The 22400-nt window shown below is 33.6% G+C and overlaps 1 protein-coding gene across 1 annotated transcript; it reads right to left on the reverse strand.

Annotated features, from left to right (window-relative positions):
- Positions 1-12816: 12816 nt before the first annotated feature.
- LOC134238690 (NADPH--cytochrome P450 reductase-like) lies at positions 12817-22140 on the reverse strand. The gene is made up of 6 exons (XM_062720809.1): positions 22105-22140; positions 18470-18715; positions 17893-18042; positions 17414-17678; positions 14516-14744; positions 12817-14168 (listed from the first exon to the last, which is right to left on the reverse strand). The coding sequence occupies exons 1-6, from the start codon at positions 22138-22140 to the stop codon at positions 14024-14026; spliced, it is 1071 nt and encodes a 356-aa protein (XP_062576793.1). The 3' UTR covers positions 12817-14023.
- Positions 22141-22400: the final 260 nt, after the last annotated feature.

A 22400-nucleotide genomic window follows, 5' to 3' on the forward strand; every position in this document is an offset into this window, starting at 1 on the left:
TAAAACTTAAATTAATACCATTCGTTTATCAAAAGAAAAGCATATACATGTGTGTATATTATTAATTTTGTCAAAAGCAAACGACTTGCTTAGAAATATTTCTTATAATTGTGCATACATAATATATCACATCTAAAACATAACCAGCCAGTGTAAAATGTGATCCGTTCAACAGTTCAATTCTCATCACACTGAGAGTTCTACCGATTAAAACTCAGTGGAAATATACATGTAAAATCAAGTATATCGACAACTCTACAGTTTAGCTCACGTTACCATAAAGAAGACAGGTTGCGATAAATCGCGGAATTTAAAGCAGGACAGCCTTTCCCATAGACCCCGTCTTTACCATTTACGATCTGTTACAACGCACTTTGAAAAATTACGCACTTTGAAAATTTTTTTCAAAGTGCGTTAATTTTGGGACCAAGCTATAACGCACTTTGAAAAAAAAATATTTTTTTTCAAAGTGCGTTGATATCGACCATATTGACGCACTTTGAAAAAAAATTTAGATTGATCAATATTCTTACAAATAATCGGTATGATAAATAACAGATCCTGGATGGATGACTTTTTTATGATGAAGTCACTTCTGGACCTGAGAAGGTGACGTTTTAAATATTTGAGGTTTAAGGGAAGAGGGTCTTGAAAAAAAGAGTGACGATTGTTTAAGATCATTAATTCGTTTCTTTCTTTTCTTTAAATTCTAGTCTTTGATAAGTATATGTAAAGATGTAAAAGGGGCACTAACAGTGGACAGCTTAAAGCAACTTAGCCTTTATCATATTAGAAAAGGGGTAATTTGATTGTTCAAAACAATGAAAATTCTTTCTCTCTCATACGTTTTCACTGTATACAAAGTGCTAATCTAAAATCTACTTGATTTGGATCACTAGCTATATTTGTTTGGGTCCTTCGAAGTTTCTGTCTGCAAATTTAGACAAAAAATGTGCTTTTATATACGTTTTCTTACTGATAATAAAACTACTTCAAACAATATGAGACTTCTTCTTGGTATATTTAAAGATAATCATATTTTTGTTTAGTCTACCCCTCCATAAACATTGGAAGCACTCGTTTTTCACGCATCTAATGGTCATTTTTCGACTAATCATCCTCTGGAATGGACTGTTGACATTATTTCAATAAAACATTTATTGTAATGTTTAATATGAATCTTTATCAAACGTAAGCTATCAAATTCGACCACAAGGTCTTCTTTATAACCTGGTAATTACATCAAATATGCACCTACCCAACTTTTCCAGAGCTATATTATGTTTGCGTAGAAAATATCCAGAAAGCTATCTTTGTTGTCATGACAGCTATACTTTTTTCGAGTATACATATAGCATTTAGACCTGGTGCAATTAGTAAAATAATTTATTGACGTTACTTTGTGTTTACAACAGTACTGTACAATATTTTCTTCCCAAGACTCCTCTTACATTTCAACAATGGCCCAGTCCGTAGGAGGTTCATGTGTCATATGCTCACCTTGAGCATTTTATGGTCAATCGGTGAGTGTGATACATATGTATTTAATAAATTTTAGAAAAAGTAGTGTGGCCTCTTGGTAAGTTACTTAAGAGAGTACAAACACACAGGCACCTGACGTTACTTATTTTTCTTTTAATAAAATAAATTATACCCCTATCTATAACATTTTGAACCTTTCGTGACAGTATCTTTTTTAATTTCTAATGGAAGCAACTGTAATGACGTTTTTATTTCGTTAATTTATATGTTTAGTTCCATTTTTTCATTCCGGAATAAAGGATTTTTCTCAAGCATAAATTTCTTCGGGAAACGGGAGGGGGTTACATTGTTGTCCATAACACTAAAAGATCCCAACACAAAAATCCTATTTTATGGTTAGGGATGGGGTCGGCTTAATTGGTAGACAAGCTACAGTCTTCCATATATATTCTCATTTTTCCTATCAACTTACGACATTCATTCATCAACAAGAACATACCAAGTTAAGAATTTTCATGTTGCTTACCAATAAACATGTAATATTGTAAAATTTTAAAGATCAATTTGAACTCTTAGACTTTACATATACACATGGTTTTGTAAATATTTAGTGGTATATATATATATATATATATATATATATATATATATATATATATATATATATATATATATATATATATATATATATATATATATATATATATATATATATATTAACTTTGAATGCATATATATATATATATATATATATATATATATATATATATATATATATATATATATATATATATATATATACAGTAAAACTCGTTTAGTACGAACACGGATATAGCGAATTCACGGATATAGCGAAGTTTTTCTGGGTCCCCGGCAAAATTCTTAACAAATCTTTGTAAAATTTTACGGTTATAACGAACTCTTCTAAACGAATTTACGGATATAGCGAACTGATTTTGAGTCCCGTAGAGGTTACATATAATGAAATTTACATCTTTTATAACGAACTTTCAAAGATTTTAAAAAAAATTGATAAATAGAATGACTTTATTTCCTTTAAGAATTTGTATATAAAATCGAATTCATAATAAAACCTTAGTTATCGAAGATATGTTTGTAATATAGCCTTCCCTAAAATATTTAGTAGTAATACTTGAAGGAAAACATCCATATTGCGAATTCGCTATAATGGTTATACGAATTCGTTATACGGATATAACGAATTACGGATATAGCGAATTAAAATCACAGGTCCCCCGGACTTCGCTATAACCGAGTTTTACTGTATATATATATATATATATATATATATGCATTCAAAGTTTTGATTTGATAATTTAATGATTACTAGTAATTAGAACGCATTCAACTTCAAATCTTAATGCCGCTTCGTTCATTTACTAATTTCAATTCAGCCAAATAAGCGTTAAGAAGAGATTGCATGTAATAAAAAGAAAACAAATAGTTACGACATTTCTCAAAGAAATGCATGGATCTTTTTTTCATAGAAATCATAACATATCCCTGAAAATCAGTGAACTCACCGTGTATATCCCAACATGCGGGGTGTATACTATGTTGTGCGCGGGGTGTATACTTCCGAAGCGAGAGAAAGGGGGTCAATGTACGTTCTTTGTCCATTTTCTCAACTCACGGATATTTTTCGCCAGAAAGCATATGCCTACGGAAGGAAGCATTATCTAAGGAGTATATGGATACCTGTGAATCCACTGGACACCTTCTAGTTTTATCAAACACCTCAACACAATTCCGAGGATCGGAGCAAGATTGACGCTACACTGTGTTTATGATCAAATATCAGAACAAAGCTTTGCTTTATCGTCACTTTTATATTATTGTTAAATATATGTTTACAAAATAAACGTTTGTACTAATTGTCTGTAAATAAAACAGTTCGTATATAAAGATATTGACGAAAAATCAATGTTGTGTCCGGGGTGTATGCAACATGTTGTACGCGGGGTGTATACCCCATATTTTTCTTAGGATTGTGTAATGCGAAGTATCAATGGAAATATCATTCACACAGGTTTAAAAGCGACAGATAGTGTTGATAAAAGACCTTAATACTAATGCCGACCCAAAAAGTAATTTCCATAAACTTACTCAAATAAAAAAACAAATCAACTAAATTAAAAAAAACAAAACTATCATATTCAAACATAAAAGGCGCTAGATGTTCAAGGAGCGATTGTTATCTGACTAAATGCTACATTGTAGATGGCACAGTGATCTAAATCTACGTAATCATAAGATCTCTCCAAAGGGTCCCCCCCTTTCCCCAATCCCTGCATTGAGGACACTTTGTCCTTTCTTTGGCTCGTTTTAATCTAAATATTTCGCCTGTTAAAAATGATAGAAACTCTACATCTTCTTCTTCCTCTTCCAGTATAGTGCAGGGCCTTTAATTTTGAGCATCATCGCACTTTACATTAATGGTGAATTATGAATAAATCGCTTTTTGGTTTTTTTTTTTTTTTTGTTTCTGCAACGTTTCTGTCAATACATGTATTCTTGAGCATTTATGACAGTGATGTAGAATCTTTTTTCAAGGGGGGGATATCTGAAAAAAAAACCTTGACATAAGTTGACTAGTTATAAAAAAAGGGGGCTTATCGAAACTCAAACTCCTATTTCAGACGGGCTTGTAGGTCCCATCTTTTTTCAGTACCAATTCTCCTTTTTTTACTGAAAGATACTACATAACCATTATTTGACTATGCTGCAACAAAAGGGGGGGCAACCTGATTTTCGATGAACATTTTCTGTAGTGAAAAGTTGTGACTGGAACAAAAAAAAGGGGGGGGGGGTGATACAACGTGTAGGTATGATACATGTATATTAATTTTCCTTTCAATTTTCGCAATATGTGGACTCATTTTTCCGTATCTGAAAAGATTTCATATTTTACAAATCACAATAAACATGTAAAGCCGCCTATAAAAATGCACATTTGTAATAACGGACGACAATTTTCCGAGGGCATGCATGCATAATGGAAAAAAAATGTTTTTGGTACAATTACAATTTTTCGTTGACGTGTAATTAATATCAATTTTGTTCACCATCCTGTAACATGTGTAATTTTAAAAAATTATCGTATATACACGTAGTAAAGTTACCCCCCCCAAAAAAAAAAAATTACCTAAGACACAAACACACCCTCCTCGGTCCCATTCCCAGAAAGTATGTATTCAGTACAATACAATGACTCAATAGAAAACAAATAGTTTACTGCCAAATATGGGCTACTGGGGGCAAAGTACACAATATATAAATACTACATGAAGGAGAACATTTTTCTGGTGTTTATGACATTACAAACAGCTAAATACTTTCAAACTCATTTAAAAAGTATTGAAAAAACTTTTAAAAAGTTAAACAAAAATTATGAGGACATGTTAAATTTTCAAAATGATGCATGTGTGAAGCATTTATTAAGAAAGGATCTGAATAAGGTGCCTTTTAAATCGAAAGAAGAGATGAATTGTTGGTTATCACATTGAACTGTAAAACAAAGTACCTTGTACATTTACTTCCTTGTGCATGCAAAGCCAATAGTACGAGGAACGTGTATCAATTTTATTTCCAGTAAATCGAATTCATGAACCTGAAGTTGTGCTATTACAAAACTGGTGAATAATTTAAAAAATGAATAGAACTTTTACAAAAGTCAAATGTTAAATTTTTTTAATGACATTTCAGACTATGATACTAAAGAGTAAAAAAGAGGGGTATACACCCCGCGTACAACATGTTGCATACACCCCGGACACAACATTGATTTTTCGTCAATATCTTCATATAAAAACTGTTTTATTTACAGACAATTTGTACAAACGTTTATATTGTAAACATGTATTTAACAATAATATAAAAGTGACGATAAAGCAAAGCTTTGTTCTGATATTTGATCATAAACACAGTGTAGCGTCAATCTTGCTCCGATCCTCGGAATTGTGTTGAGGTGTTTGATAAAACTAGAAGGTGTCCAGTGGATTCACAGGTATCCATATACTCCTTAGATAATGCTTCCTTCCGTAGGCATATGCTTTCTGGCAAAAAATATCCGTGAGTTGAGAAAATGGACAAAGAACGTACATTGACCCCCTTTCTCTCGCTTCGGAAGTATACACCCCGCGCACAACATAGTATACACCCCGCATGTTGGGATATACACGGTGGAACTTCGGTAACTATATTCTTTTATCGTAGACTGACTGTTAAGAGTTTGCGTTTCTTGGGAAGGAGGGAGGGAGGGGGGGGGGAGTTATTTTGATATGGTTTCTTTAATATTCTTAAATTTTAGTGAATTTGAAAAAATTATCAGGTCTTGATCCCCTAACCTTTATCCGCTTTTTTGGATCTGTCTATGGGGATATAATGCCAAATTTTAATTAACTTTTATATTCATAGATTCTGTTTCAGATTCTTAGTTTTAAGTTCTGATGTCTGATGATAGTGTGAAAATAGGTGAAATATTACATAAGTTGCATTATAATCTCTTTATCATAAATTTATAAAAGAGAGAAAAAAGGTGTACAAGGCGAGGACAATCACCCGCTCTATGACGGAAAAGTTTTATTTTTCTAAAATTATGTTGTCGGTAATATCATCTTCAACATATTAGATTCATATATTGTCCTGAAAGGCATATTGATTGAAAATTGTTTTTAGACTTATTTAGTCGAAAATGGGCACGTATATATTAAATGGTTCTAGCTATAAAGATTTATTTTTGAATATGAACGGACCAGGTATTTTAGTAAATGCATTGTGTTTTTTTTAATGGGGTCTGAACCCATTCTATCTAAAAGTTGAATATTTCTGAAATGAAAAAAAAAACGTGAGGATAATGAGCATTGATTTATGTCGAAAAATATGCAAAATATGCGAACAATACGAACATGTGAGCAGGGCATAAATACAGACACCCCCCCCCCCCCCCCGGAATACCAGAGATCCAGAGATTAGAACGGTACCTAGAGGAGTAAGCATCCCTTGTTGCTCGGTCACACACGCTGTGAGCCCTATGTATTGATCAAGTGAATGAAACATTTCGTAATCAAATTTAGTATAAAAACAAAAGTCTAACTGTTGGGTGAGAGAAGTAAGCCAAAAAGGACGAACCAAGATAAATTAAAGGATAGGTTGAAAAACCTTATTTGTCTCAACAAATTCGTTTTTTTTTAAGCAAACTGACACATAAACAAGAAGAAGACACCGTAGCATATTGTGGTTAACGCATACAGTCTTACGCCTATCATGAGCTTTGGACAAAATTCGATTAGTTTGTGAAGCCCTTTTTTCCGTTTTACATACCTTTAAAACATAAGTAAAAAATATATTACGTGTATTTATCAATAACGTATAAGTATTTAATGACATAAACTCGAGACAGTGTCTTTGGATTATACTCCCACTATATACGGCTTCATTCTTCAAGAATTATTCAACTCAAATAAATCATATCATTTCTGTTTCAATCGTGACAAAACGCAAATCAAGTATCGCACAAACACCAGCAATGATAGCACATTTCATCAAATTCTCTATCTATTTATTTCTGTTTCACTTCTTTCGACTGATAAATTTTCTCTTGTGATAATAAATGCCAATACCTTTTTCAAAACTGTTTAAATCGCGATAATTTTAACAAAAAACAATAAATCTTAATTTCATGGAAATCACAAAAAGGATCCGAAAAAAGTATTGCCATCGCAAAAATATGTTGCAAACAAACATAGTATAGCATTCACTCAAAACAAGAATAGCCCAATTTCTCTAAAAAGAGTAATTTATAGAAATCAGATGATGTTTCGTGGGTGAATTGAGGCGAAAACTAAGATACACTAACTTTTACAACAGAATATAATTTGAAAGAATTAAGAACAATTGAAATATTGCAAAATGAGCAAAAATCCCATTTTAACTTAGTAAATGAGAATGGTATCGAATTTCTAAATTGTTTCAACTTAAAAATTCTGTCTTCTCCTTTTTTCGACGGGAGTTAATCAATTCATTTTTTGAAAGATAAATAACAAATAAAATCTTTCCATTACTAAAATATGATTTAATTTTTTTTCAAAGTGCGTTAAGTGTCTCCATGGTAAAATATTTTGATGTAGACTCTTAAAAATTTTCAAAGTGCGTTGAGTTAGTCCCAAATTTAACGCACTCTGAAAAAAAATTTTCAAAGTGCGTTGATTTTGTCCCAATTTTAACGAACTTTGAAATTTTTTTTCAAAGTGCGTAATTTTTTCAAAGCGCGTTGCCACAACGCTCTAAATTCAGCATATTCCATCAATTTTTCATCCCATAATAGTTTTAGTTTACTTCTAAATGTAGAGTGGAACTACTTGCGTGGTCAATAAAAAGGGGATAACTCATAAAGAACACCTGTATCTTTTATTTGAAAACCTGCAAAGAAAAACAAAATATTTTCTGCAAAATTTTATCTAAATTGTTATTAAAGATGTCTGAATCCTCGATATTTGGATAATGAAATGACATCGCCTTTTTTTTAAAATGATTAGTCTGAGTTGACATTCGGAACTGAGGAAAAACTTTGGAAGACAGATCAGGATTTTTGTTGTCGTACTTGACCGTATCCTATGTAAAAGGAATTATATATTTTATAAGTATTTACAATCTCCATCCTTCCATAAATTGACAAGATCATGAGAGAAAATGGAACTTGAAGTTCATGGGAAACAAAAGTAAATTAAATGTTTTTGATCCATTCAACCTGAATTCTTAGGTTATTCACGTCCTGCAACATATGCAGATTTTTAAACAAAAACACACCCATTTATGACGTCACAGCCTTAGGCACTACGTTACAAAAAATAGAAACATATGGAAATTCAAAGAAAATGTATTTATTTCAGTCATTCTTACCCAAAAAAACACCGACTGTACAGTATTTTTCAAAAAAGAAAAATAATAATAAACAATCCTAAATAAATTAAAATTCATTCATTTTCTAAGTACTGTAGACCAATTAAAATATATAGAAGGAAAAAGAAAGATGAAAAGAATCAACTCAAAATTAGACACATTCACTTTATAAAGAGGCATCTTAAGTGTTTGCAATTATTTTTACAAAACATATTTGCAAGTCTTAAAATGGCTTATCTTAGTTTTTGTTTCACCTCATCTTTTTATCATTATTTTGGTGCATTCTATTGATTTATATGAGAAGAAGCACACGGTGAGTGTGATCGGTCGACAGGAGATGCTTCCTCCTCCATGGCACCTCATCCTCCTGATCTCACCTCTGAGGTTTTCATAAGTCTGTGTTTAATTGTTCTACTCCCGATTTGTATTATTTCGATGTACTTTTGAGCTTAATTAGTGTTCGTTATCTCCAAATTCATTATTAAAATTTATCGGTTAATAAACCTCGCTCAACCGTGTCACAATTTCAAGTAAATATTTATCATTTCCATTGCACATTGGAATCTGTAAAACGGTTGGAAAGGATAAAACACATTAAAAAGACTTATATAGAAATGATTTGATGTAGCGGTTTCTATAAACGCCAAGAAAACGAGAAAATCACCTAACCATCGAGTGATATTGAAACTGATGAGAATAGCAAGGTACATTTTCAATCGACTCGGACATTTTTGATTCCGTCTGCATATATAAACCACTTTTAGAAAGAAAATCAGTATTGTTTGATAGAAGATGTGGACAATGTTGGATATACAGTGAAATAATGATAATAAACTGTGCTCTTCTAGAGTAAAATAAACCACAACTGATGCTGCAGTGATACCAAAACAGCTTGCAAGCAAAGAAACATCATTGAAATTAGGATGGTAGTGGGTAACAATGATACTAACTTCCTTTTGCAACGCATAGAAAATTATGAGAATTATCAAAAATGTCACCGATTTCGTTCCCATAAGAAAACATTGCCATATGTGGAATATTCTTTTGAAAGTAGAACTATCAAACAAAAATACACCACCAAAAATGTAAAATGGACCACACAGAAAACACACTGCTGTCAATAAGGATAGTTTTTGTCGCCTTGTAAAGGGAATACTTTCTTGTTCTTCGTACCGATTTAAAAAATCTGATGAATATGACTCGGACAAAGTACTCCTTTCACCTGTTATTGGTATACTTATAACGAGTACCGTAGCTAGCACGCTGAATTCCATAACAAAAGGTATTCTGAATATTTCCGTATATCGAACCAATGTTTCTAAATTATTTTCTTTAACATAGGTGCAGTTATACATATCTTCAATGAAAGTTGAATTATCTGAGCTTGCTTTTTCTGTAACACAATATACAAGCCCTGTAAGCCAAACGGTCAAATTTGTAAAGACCATCGAAGTTATGACAACTCTTATTTTTGTATTGTTTACAAAGGAATGTTTATGGCAATACAAAACGATGAACGACTGTAGGATTGTAAAAAGAACTGAAGCAAATTTCCCGATGTCCCTTACTATTTGGTATTCATCATTCATCGCACATCTCCAGTGAACCTCCCTATGAATAAATCCAAAGACGCATTTAAATGCCCCAAGAATCCATAGAACTCCGATCTTGGTTTTCGTCATTCCGGACAAGGGGACGTTGTGTGTTATCCATTCCTCTCTTCTGCAAAATATAGACAATGCTGTATAGAGAATAATCACAATTCCAATGATCTTGGTCGATGTGTCTATTATATTTGCAATCACAGAAAAAATAGGAGGGAAAAAAATTCCCACCAAAGCTGAGGCAAGTAAGAAGGGGATTAATGGGTTGCCTGTTTTGCGATGTGATCTCTTGGGTAACATTTTAAAATTTGTGGTTTAAGAATTCATCACGATTAAATTTAAGTACAAGAACATTTCCTTATATTCATATCGCACTTAAAATAAACCAAATTAGGGAGATGGTACCGCCCTCAATACCGTTTTAAATAAATTGTGCCTTGAATGTGTCTTCTATACATACATGTTCATTTCTCTTTCACTCCAGGCATTTCTCTATTTATTTTGAAATAGATCAGATGATATAAGCCTTCAATGAAATATATATATATATATATATATATATATATATATATATATATATATATATATATATATATATATAGAAAGCACAGAGAAATTCACTTTTACGAGGATACTCACTTCCGCCCCCGCCCGGGGTTGAACTCTCGACCTACGGAATCTGTCTCCTAGCAGTGTAGGATATATATATATATAAATATAATATATATATATATATATATATATATATATATATATATATATATATATATATATATATATATATATATATATAAAAATTGAAACCTGTAAAGTATTTCAAACATTGAGTAATACTAAACTATTGAGAATAGCAATAGTATTTTCAAACCTGTTAGCCATTTCGGATATCGTCTCCAAATCTTAGTGGGTTTTAGAAATAAATCGGTACTGTTTGATAAATGATATGAATAACGTTAAATACATTGTGAAATATAACTGAGTATTTCTTCTCTCGTGGAATGAGAAAGCTAACAATTCCTATTGCGGTGATGGCTGAGCAATTTGCAATTAGAGCAGCATCTTTAAAATCTAGTTGATATCCTGAAGGAAGAATTACAATACGCAGAAAATAGCGACATCTTTTTTGTTCTTATCAGACTCTACAACCATACAGGAAATATGCTTTTAAAAATGGAAATATTAAATAAAAATTCGCCTGCAAAAAATGTTAAATGGACCATTTAAAATATCTGCTATTCCAAATGACATTTTTTGTTGTCTTGTGAAGGAGGTACCTCTCTCCAACTGAAATTCTCTGACGTGACGTCGATTGAAATCTGACGAAAACAACAGAAAGTCAGCCTTTCACTATAGTTATTGATGTACTTATTACGAGAACCGTAGCTACACGTAGCACACTGTATTCCATTACAAAAGGTAGTCTGAACATTTCGGTATACGAAGGTCATTCAATAAGTAATGCAATATACAGTATATTATAATAAATGATGAGAAATTTAAATCTTTTTCTTTCACAGTGGAAAATTTTATTAAAGAGAGTCTAAACACAGATGAATTTCCCTATTGAACTAATAATTTTTTCTCACAAAGAAAATCACTTTTAAAGGAAGCATGGTCATTACACTGAGTAGAAAACATTTTATAAATTATATCTGCCAAGGAGGAGGTACTTACGGAATAACTGTCTTCTTAGTATAGTATGCCAGGGCATCAACAACAGTGGGAAACATGGAATAATTTGTTTCGATCAATATCTGAAAATCAATGTATTATTTCAGTCGATTAAACTTTAAGCAATAAACTCTATTGAACAGAAGAGGTTCCCTTCAATTATGTTAAAAAATCTTGATACAATTCAAAATATGTGTATAAATAAGAAAGTAAATTTTCATATGCCGATAAGTCGATAAAATATAAGACAATATGAAAAGGTATAACACAACAAGTGTAGAGCCATTTACGCTTCCGTACTTTCAGGCGTCTTATTTTATACATTCTCAAGAGAACTTAAAATAAAATTCTTAAGATTAAAATCTCAGAAAATTGAGAAAATAAGGTAAATTTGTCAATTGTGTCCAACCACATGGGTGAAAATTGGATGTGAAATTTTCATTTGTCTCTGTTAAATTCACTGTCTCTGTTAGAATATGACATCGCATTTTGTGGTTGCGCCACGGGGTCATTCCATTACTTACGAAAACATTGACAATTAATTCAAAGTATAAAAACTTTTTTGCTGTATTCCTTAAATTGTTTTGATTGATGGCGCTAGTCCACGAACTTTTCAACAATAACCCCGATACATAAACATTGGAGAAAATTAAGAAAAGTAGACCCCTCCTCCTCGATCAATTTGTAATGAACAATATCCATTTACATGCTTACTTAAAAGCATCATATGGCAAAAATTTAATTAGATGATCCTTAAAAAGATGTCTTTGACAAAAGGGTGATAAGATAGAATCAATTTTCAAAGTTGTACATTTGGCATTTAGGGAACAAGAGAAAATTGTAATTTCTGTTCAAAAGTACAATTGTACAATAACGGTTTAATTTTGAATAGGATTGGCCAAAATCATATAAAATAATTGAGAGCTAATGTCGGCCTTTCAATGCTGAAACCATTGTTTAAAAAGGTTGACTCAGAGATCTACATTTTTTTGTATAAAATAAAAAGTTGGTGTGGCATTCCTCCTTAATACAATGCATCTAGATGATGATTTTTTTCCCAATTACAACTCAATATGAATAAAAACCTGTGATTTCCTCTAAACTTTGGATTGAATTTAAAAAACACAAAAAGTCAGACATCAAAATAAAATCATTTACTTGATTAATTAATTGTAATGCTTGGACATAAAATGGAGATCTACCAACTACTATACACGGACAAGGACAATATATATATTTACAAAAAAAATTGTAAAATTAATCGCTTCTTGATCAATGACATAGTACTTTCAATCTCTTGATGTATTTACCAGCACATATGAAGAATATATTATCAAAAACATGTTTTATCACTTAATGAAGTATTCTGTTAAATGCCATTATATAGCAGCATTCATTTAATTTCATATTCAAATGAGGTAATTCATAGTATTAAAAATTAAGTATGCAAAGAGTACAATTTGGTTCTCACAATATAAATCTATTAATATCTCAGCACCATGATAGAAAATTATGTTTTAAATTTCTTATTTCTTTCCAATCACAAAAATAATAATAAACAAACATTGTACAAATAAAAACTGTGTAAAAGTGATTCAAAGCAGTGAACAAACTTGATTACAATGAATCTGAAGTGAACAAACATTATGGGGTAACATGATGTTTTTAACAATTGGGTCATAATGCCATGTTTTTAAAAACAATATTTGGAATCATTTTTATACAAACATACACATGGAGAAATCTCGTCATAAAAGGGATCAAGCCTTTTTCGAAGCTTCCTAGTACAAAAGAACAATTTGGAGAAATCTCTAAAGGCAGTCTCAGTACCAAATGGAAATTAAAATTAAATTTTAAAAATGACTAACTTTTTACTTTTGACTTTTTACTAATCAGAGATTAAGTAAGGCCAAAACATCATATACACTTCATAACAGAGGAAATAATTCATTATTATGACTGTAATCATTCACTTATGATGAAAGCCCTTTTGTGCATGGAAAACCCAACAATAACCTGACAATATGTCAGATCAATAGGTATTCAGCAATTCAGCAAAAAAAAACATTTATAAAAGAAACTGATTATTGAAGTAAACATAAATACTTATGACTAAAGAATTTAAACAATGCTTTACAAAATTGCTTTTCATATATGAAAAAGTGTAAAATATATTCTATCAAATACTTAAAAATATACACACTATGTCAGCTAATTCATACTAAAGATTTGAAATTAAAACTTTCCTCTTTTAAAACACAATCAATCTCTGGTACAATATTTTTTCCCTTTATCACTTTGGTCAGCCACTCTGAACAGATCTGTTGAATAATGAATGGCCATCTTCAGCTCCATACATCACAAGAGTAGCGTCCCTTGTTCTGCATCTGTTTCACATAATTGGTTGCCTTTTCTTTATCCATATTGCCACATTCCATGATAATTTTCTCTAATGTTTCATGTACATCTCTTGCCATGTTACGAGCATCACTAAAATTAAAAAGCACAATAATTCATCTGACATTTGTAGCAAAGAACATTAATGAAAAATTATTTGAATTCTTTATTTCTAAATTCACATGCACTTCAAAAATTAAGAAACTTTCAAATTACATGCATGCAATTTTATTCCTAACTTGGAAATTACTCTCTACAAACATTAATAAATTTATGAATAATGAAAAAATTAGGAACAAAAATTTTCAATTTTTATCTGTATCTTGCTTAGCAATTCCAATCAAATGAACCACTTAATAATAATAACTTTAATATTTGATTAGTAAATGACATGAATCTAAAGATTTTAAAGCAATTCATGTAAATCAAATGCTGCTTACCCACACACATATATATGCCCTCCCTTCTCTAACATCTTCCAGGTTTCCTCCATGTTCTGCCTGAGGAGATGTTGTACGTACACCTTGTCCGGTCCATCGCGGGAGAAGGCCAGGTGGACCTTAGTCAGGGTGCCGTCCTTAGTGTATTCCTCCAGTTCCTCCTCGTATAAATAATCCTCCGTCTTACGACGACAACCAAAGTACAACACAGTGTCTCCCACAGGCTTACCTGCAACAATATACATCTATCCTCACAAAACTTGTTCAAACATGCCTTTTGCAAGTAGTAATCTAGAATTTCTTGAAAGTCAGTACAACAGTTTATTTTTTTAAAAGGGAGTATAATGTTTCACTTCATAGCTACTTGTGTAGGATTCAAGAGCTTTTTTTTTTAAATTAGTTTCAATTTTTGTTTAACAATTTTAGATATATTTGAGATTAAATGTACATGTACCTAAAACCCTTAAAAAGATATTACTGTGTAATAAAATTAGCAATAGACTTTTCATAGAACAAGAGGCCCATGGGCCTTATAGGTCACCTGAGCATTATGCAACAACTTTCCAGTGATTGAAATTGATTCATGTTTTAATCCAGATGCTATGGCATTCACAATTTTGAAAGAGGCCCCATTGATCATCATAACAATACACTTAGCAGTTGCTTAGTTTGTTTACTTAATACCCATAGGCAGGGTAGGGGAACAAAAAATGCATTTCAAGAAATCAAGTAATATTCAGCATGATCAGTAATGCCCCAATCACACATGAACCCCTGACCCTTAGGCCTAGATCCACACATTGCACCCTTGCTTTTCAAAAATATTTGATTAATACCAAGGAGCATATTTCGAACAATTCATCCAGTTTCAGTTTATAAGTACAGCCCCCCCCCCCTTTATGGTACCCCTGACCCTGGGGCCTTGAAATTCACAATTCTGGAAGATTAGTACCCTTGCTCATCACAACTATATAGGTAGTTCATCTGCTTAATACCAAGGAGCAGAGAAGAAAACTTTCAAAGATTCAATGTATTTTCACTACAAAATCAATAGAGCCCCGCCCTATCACTAGAACCCCTGACCCTAGGGCCATAAAATTCACAATTTTGGAAGAGGTAATCTTGCTCATCATAACTATGTAATTAGTTTATTTCATTCCTAGGAGCAGAGAAGAAGATTTTCAAAGAATTCATGTAATTTCACTATATAATCTATATAGCCCCCCCCCCCCCTACACCAGAACCCCTGACCCTGGGGCCATAAAATTCACAATTTTGGTAGAGGTACTCTTGCTCATCATAACTATGCATTTAGTTAGTTATTTAATATCCAGGAGCAGAGAAGAAGATTTTCAAAGAATTCATGAATTTTCACTATATAATCTATAGAGCCTTCCCCCCCCCTTACACCAGACCCCTGACCCTGGGGCCATGAAATTCATAATTTTGGTAGAGGCACTCTTGCTCATCATAACTATGCACTTAGTTAGTTTATTTAATACCCAGGAGCAGAGAAGAAGATTTTCAAAGAATTCATGTAATTTCACTATATTATCTATAGACCCCCCCTACACCAGAACCCCTGACCCTGGGGCCATGAAATTCACAATTTTGGTAGAGGTACTCTTGCTCATCATAACTTTGCATTTAGTTAGTTATTTAATATCCAGGAGCAGAGAAGAAGATTTTCAAAGAATTCATGAATTTTCACTATATAATCTATAGAGCCCCCCCCCCCTCCCCCTTACACCAGAACCCCTGACCCCGGGGCCATAAAATTCACAATTTTGGTAGAGGCACTCTTGCTCATCATAACTATGCACTTAGTTATTTTATTTAATATCCAGGAGCAGAGAAGAAGATTTTTAAAGAATTCATGAATTTTCACTATATAATCTATAGAGCCCCACCCCTACACCAGAATCCCTGACCCTGGGGCCATGAAATTCACAATTTTGGTAGAGGTACTCTTGCTCATCATAACTATGCATTTAGTTAGTTTATTTAATATCCAGGAGCAGAGAAGAAGATTTTCAAAGAAATAATGCATTTTCACTATATAATCTATAGAGCCCCACCCTTACACCAGAACCCCTGACCCTGGGGCCATAAAATTCACAATTTTGGTAGAGGCACTCTTGCTCATCATAACTATGTACTTAGTAGGTTTATTTAATACCCAGGAGCAGAGAAGAAGATTTTCAAAGAAATAATGCATTTTCACTATATACTTATTTGGCCCCGCCCTAGCACTAGAAACCATGACCCCGGGGCCATGAATTTCACAATTTTGGTAGAGGACTCAATGCTGATTACAATCATGCAAACAGTTTGACTGCTTGATGTCCAGGAGTAAAGAAGAAGATTTTTAAAGATTGCACTAATTTTAGTGGTTTTTGCCCCACCCCCCAGGCCCCAGGGGGGCAGGGACCATGAAATTCACAATTTTTGTTCCCCTTTACCCATAGATGCTATATGCCAAATTTGGTTGAAATTGATTCAGTGGTTTCAGAGAAGAAGCTGAAAATGTTCAAATGTTAACGCACGACGAACGACGACGGACGAAAAGTGATAGCAATAGGTCACCTGAGTTTACTCAGGTGACCTAAAAATACTCTTAATGATAAGGCATAATCTAAAGTAATGTATTGGTACATGAAAATACTGTAAAAGTACTTTTTTCCGCGTGGTATTAATTTACGCAATGTACGCGGTCACAAATTTTCTGCGGAAATTTGTCCAAACGTACTTAATATAAATGTAAGGCATATAGTGACAGTCTAAGAAATCCGCGTAATTTTCTACCCGCAGATTAAACAGAAATTGAGATTCCGCGGAATTATGACCCAGTGGAAAAAAGTACGTCTACAGTAACTGAATGCAGTAATTCATATTTACCCTCTTTCCTTAGGAAATTCCTTTCTTGAATAAATCCTCTAAAGGGAGCTAACCCTGTGCCGGGTCCGATCATTATGACTGGTGTGTTGGCCTTGAAAGGAAGACGGAACTGAGATTTCCTGACGTAGATGGGAACAGTAGGTTTAATGCCATTGGTCGGTCTCTTTAGGGTCAGCCAGTTGGTAGCAACTCCTTTCATCGTCCTAGTTGTCTTGGTTTTATATTTGACTACAACCGCTGTTATATGTATACTAGTAGAATTGACCTGTAGTGATGAAATTTATAATCAAATAAAGGATAAAAATACTGAAAGGAACTTAGACCTCAATTAATATTTGTTTATTAAATGCCACACACTATATTAATTGGTGTATGGTGTAATTAACAAAAATTTAATTTTTCATGAAAAATAATGAATGAAAAGTAATTTTGGAGCATCTGTAACATTAAAGATCAGAAATTTAGTTGTCCATACAAACCTTAGGAGATGAAGAAATGGAATAGTATCTAGCCTGTAACCTAGGTAACAGTTCACAGAGATGGTCGATAGGAGGTTTGACAGAAGGTAGGTCCTCTAGTATAGCTGTGATGTTTCTCCTGTCCTTAACCACCCAATCACTGTACAATGTCTGTAATAACAAAAGATACCATAAATCATGATCAAAATTTCTCAATCATTTATAATGTATCCTAAGATTAATTATTCCATTTCAGAGCAAGCCCAAGGTAGTAGGAGGCCATCCATTACACACTACCCAAGGTAGAGCACTTCTTTAGATCTCTCTATAAGAGAGGAGGATATCTCTTTCATAGCTTCCTACTACCGCTAGCTTGTGCTAATGTGTTCAGCCTTTAGCTTGATTGGCATGCCAGAGGTCTCGGGTCAAATTCAAACAAATGCATAAACCTCTCACTATACTCTTACTGTCCATGCAGTATAGCTCAAAAATTCACTTACATCAAAAAGAATATATGTTTGCCTTAAATTTGATATGTATTTTGCCTTAAGTGCATACTAAAGTAAGCACAATATAATTTTAACTTCTGAGTGTGTACCTTGCCCTCTGGTGTAGAAGATGTCAGTTTTAACAGGAAATCTTTATCTTTCTGGTCCTGTGCGTATTCTGCCAGTTCCCGTAGAATGTGTGTCCTTGGTGTCCCTGTGATATCGAGGTAGTGGGAGAGAGCAGTGCGGTAGGTGGTGGGGCACGGGAAGGGGTATTTCTTACTGGCCTCCTCTGTAATAATATTATTTATAGGTAATAAAAGTAAGTCAAATATAACAGAGTTATGAATTGTGGTCTAATACACTAGGGTTATAAATTACATTCAAATTCTATACATGTAATTTGTTATAATTGATTGCATATTTCATGTTCTTTGTTGTAGTACTGGTACTTGAAAAGAAAATGGTCCTGTAAGCTTACAATTCAGCATGTGTTTACTCATATAACTCTTTTGAGGCAAGAAATGGCACAGAATGAACAAAATATCAATTAACTTGTGAACAAATTCATTTTCCTCTAAAAACGCAGGTATGATTTACTCTTACTAGAAACATGAGAGAACAAATTTATCCCCTGAAGACAACAGGCTCATGGGCCATATCGCTCACCCGAGCATTGTGGCTATGAAAAAGTAGAAATTGGTTTACGATTGAAAAGTTTAAATCCAAAAGTTTAGCCCCGCCCTACCCCCGGTGGTCATGATTTGAACAAACTTGAATCTACACTACCTGATCATGCTTCCATATAAATATGATGAATTATGGCTTTGTCATTCTTGAGAAGAAGATTTTTAAAGAATTTTCCTATATATTTCTATGTAAAACTTTGGTCGGCCATTTTGGCCCTGCCCTACCCCCAGGGGTCATGATTTGAACAAACTTGAATCTACACTACCTGAGCATGCTTCCATATAAATATGATGAATTATGGCTTTGTCATTCTTGAGAAGAAGATTTTTAAAGAATTTTCCTATATATTTCTATGTAAAACTTTGGTCGGCCATTGTGGCCCCGCCCTACCCCCAGGGGTCATGATTTAAACAAATTTAAATCTACACTACCTGAGCATGCTTCCATATAAATATGATGAATTATGGCTTTGTCATTCTTGAGAAGAAGATTTTTAAAGAATTTTCCTATATATTTCTATGTAAAACTTTGGTCAGCCATTTTGGCCCTGCCCTACCCCCGGGGGGTCATGATTTGAAAAAATTTGAATATATACTACCTGAGCATGCTTCCATATAAATATGATCAATTATGGCTTTGTCATTCTTGAGAAGAAGATTTTTAAAGAATTTTCCTATATATTTCTATGTAAAACTTTGGTCGGCCATTTTGGCCCCGCCCTACCCCCGGGGGTCATGATTTGAACAAACTTGAATCTACACTACCTGAGGATGTTTCTCCATAAGTTTCATCTTTCCTGGCACGGTGGTTCTTGAGAAGAAGATTTTTAAAATATACCACCAAATTTTCATTTATTCCCAATTATCTCCCCTTGAATGAGGGCATGGCCCTTCATTTGAACAAACTTGAATCTCCTTCTCCCAAGGATACTTTGTGGCAAGTTTGGTTGAAATTGGCCCAGCGGTTCTTGAGAAGAAGTCGAAAAATATGAAAAGTTTACAGACAGACAGACAGACAGACGGACAGACAGACAGCTAGACAGACAGACGGACGCCGGACAAAATGTGATCAGAAAAGCTCACTTGAGCTTTCAGCTCAGGTGAGCTAAACAAGAGGCCCATGGGCCACTTCGCTCACCTGAGCACTAAGGGTTGGAAAAAGTAGAAAATGGCTTTTAATTGTAAAGTTTAAATCCAAAAGTAGTCCCATGACCAATCATGGATTTGCTATTTTTTAGAAAATGATTTTTAAAGAATTTTCCTATATATATCTTTAAAAACTTTGGTCGGCCATTTTGGCCCCGACCTACCCCTGGGGGGTCATGATTTGAACAAATTTGAATCAACACTACCTGAGCATGCTTCCATATAAATATGATCAATTATGGCTTTGTCATTCTTGAGAAGAAGATTTTTAAAGAATTTTCCTATATATTTCTATGTAAAACTTTGGTCGGCCATTTTGGCCCCGCCCTACCCCCGGGGGTCATGATTTGAATAAACTTGAATCTACACTACCTGAGGATGTTTCTCCATAAGTTTCATCTTTCCTGGCACAGTGGTTCTTGAGAAGAAGATTTTTAAAATATACCACCAAATTTTCATTTATTCCCAATTATCTCCCCTTGAATGATGGCATGGCCCTTCATTTGAACAAACTTGAATCCCCTTCACCCAAGGATGCTTTGTGGCAAGTTTAATTGCAGCGGTTCTTGAGAAGAAGTCGAAAATATGAAAAGTTTACAGACAGACAGACAGACGGACGCCGGACAAAATGTGATCATAAAAGATCACTTGAGCTTTCAGCTCAGGTGAGCTAAACACGAGGCCCATGGGCCACTTCGCTCACCTGAGCACTAAGGGTAGGAAAAAGTAGAAAATGGCTTTTAATTGTAAAGTTTAAATCCAAAAGTCTCCCATGACCAATCATGGATTTGCTATTTTTTAGAAAATGATTTTTAAAGAATTTTCCTATATATATCTTTAAAAACTTTGGTCGGCCATTTTGGCCCCGCCCTACCCCTGGGGGGTCATGATTTGAACAAATTTGAATCAACACTACCTGAGCATGCTTCCATATAAATATGATCAATTATGGCTTTGTCATTCTTGAGAAGAAATTTTTAAAGAATTTTCCTATATATTTCTATGTAAAACTTTACTCGGCCATTTTGGCCCCGTACAATTGGGGGTCATGATTTGAATAAACTTGAATCTACACTACCTGAGGATGTTTCTCCATAAGTTTCATCTTTCCTGGCACAGTGGTTCTTGAGAAGAAGATTTTTAAAATATACCACCAAATTTTCATTTATTCCCAATTATCTCATCATATAGGGCATGGCCCTTCATTTGAACAAACTTGAATCTCCTTCTGAAGGATACTTTGTGGCAAGTTTGGTTGAAATTGGCCCAGCGGTTCTTGAGAAGAAGTCGAAAATATGAAAAGTTTACAGACAGACAGACGGACAGACTGACAGACGGACAGACAGACAGACAGACGGACGCCGGACAAAATTTGATCAGAAAAGCTCACTTGAGCCTTCGGCTCAGGTGAGCTAAACAAGAGGCCCATGGGCCACATCCCTCACCTGAGCACTAAGGGTAGGAAAACGTAGAAAATGGCTTTTTATTGTAAAGTTTAAATCCGCTCCCAGCAATCATGGATTTGCTATTTTTTAGAAAATGATTTTTACAAGAATTTTCCTATATATATCTTTAAAAACTTTGGTCGGCCATTTTGGTCCCGCCCTACCCCCCGGGTCACCACTATTTATAAATTTTCTACACTAGTTGAGCATGCTTCCATACAACTATCTGATTATGGCTTTGTCATTCTTGAGCTAATTTTTAAAGAATTTTCCTATATATATGTAAAACTTAGTGCCTCAAGTTTAATTTCTCTTGGGGGTCATGATTTGAAGAAATTGATATCCTACCTGCCTTTTCCAAAAATTAATATTAGAAGTCATTGAGTAGAAGATTTTTGAACTATATATTTCTATGTAATACATGTACTTACAGCAAATTCCAAAACAAACTTGAATCTACACTACCTGAGCAGCATGCTTCAGCGATGATGGCTTCCCCATTCTGAAGCCAGATTTGTAGAATTCCTGGGCATTGTCTATGTGGGGTCTCCCCAACCCCCATAGGTAGCCATACAAAATATAGCTACCTGAGAATTCTCATATTTCTGGTTAGGCTGTCATTCTAAGATTGATTTTTAAAGAATTTTCCAATATATTTGTATGTAAAACTTTGGTCGGCCATTTCTCAGGTCCGGGAATCATGATCTCTGGTAGACTACAAAGATTGTCCATACAAAAGGATGTTTATGGCTTTGTCATTC

The sequence above is a fragment of the Saccostrea cucullata genome, unplaced genomic scaffold (assembly GCF_032062105.1).
Source record: "Saccostrea cucullata isolate Sc308-1 unplaced genomic scaffold, CSIRO_AGI_Scuc_v1 ctg8327, whole genome shotgun sequence".
Taxonomy (NCBI): domain Eukaryota; kingdom Metazoa; phylum Mollusca; class Bivalvia; order Ostreida; family Ostreidae; genus Saccostrea; species Saccostrea cuccullata.

Bases quoted from the DNA above. Each gene is read 5' to 3' on its own strand.
- LOC134238690 (XM_062720809.1), bottom strand. From the start codon at position 22,140: ATGGGGAAGCCATCATCGCTGAAGCATGCTGCTCAG. The intron at 18,043-18,469 runs GTACACACTCAG...TTGTTATTACAG, and splicing joins CTTCTACACCAGAGGGCAAG to ACATTGTACAGTGATTGGGT. The intron at 14,169-14,515 runs GTAAGCAGCATT...TTTTAATTTTAG, and splicing joins GGGCATATATATGTGTGTGG to TGATGCTCGTAACATGGCAA.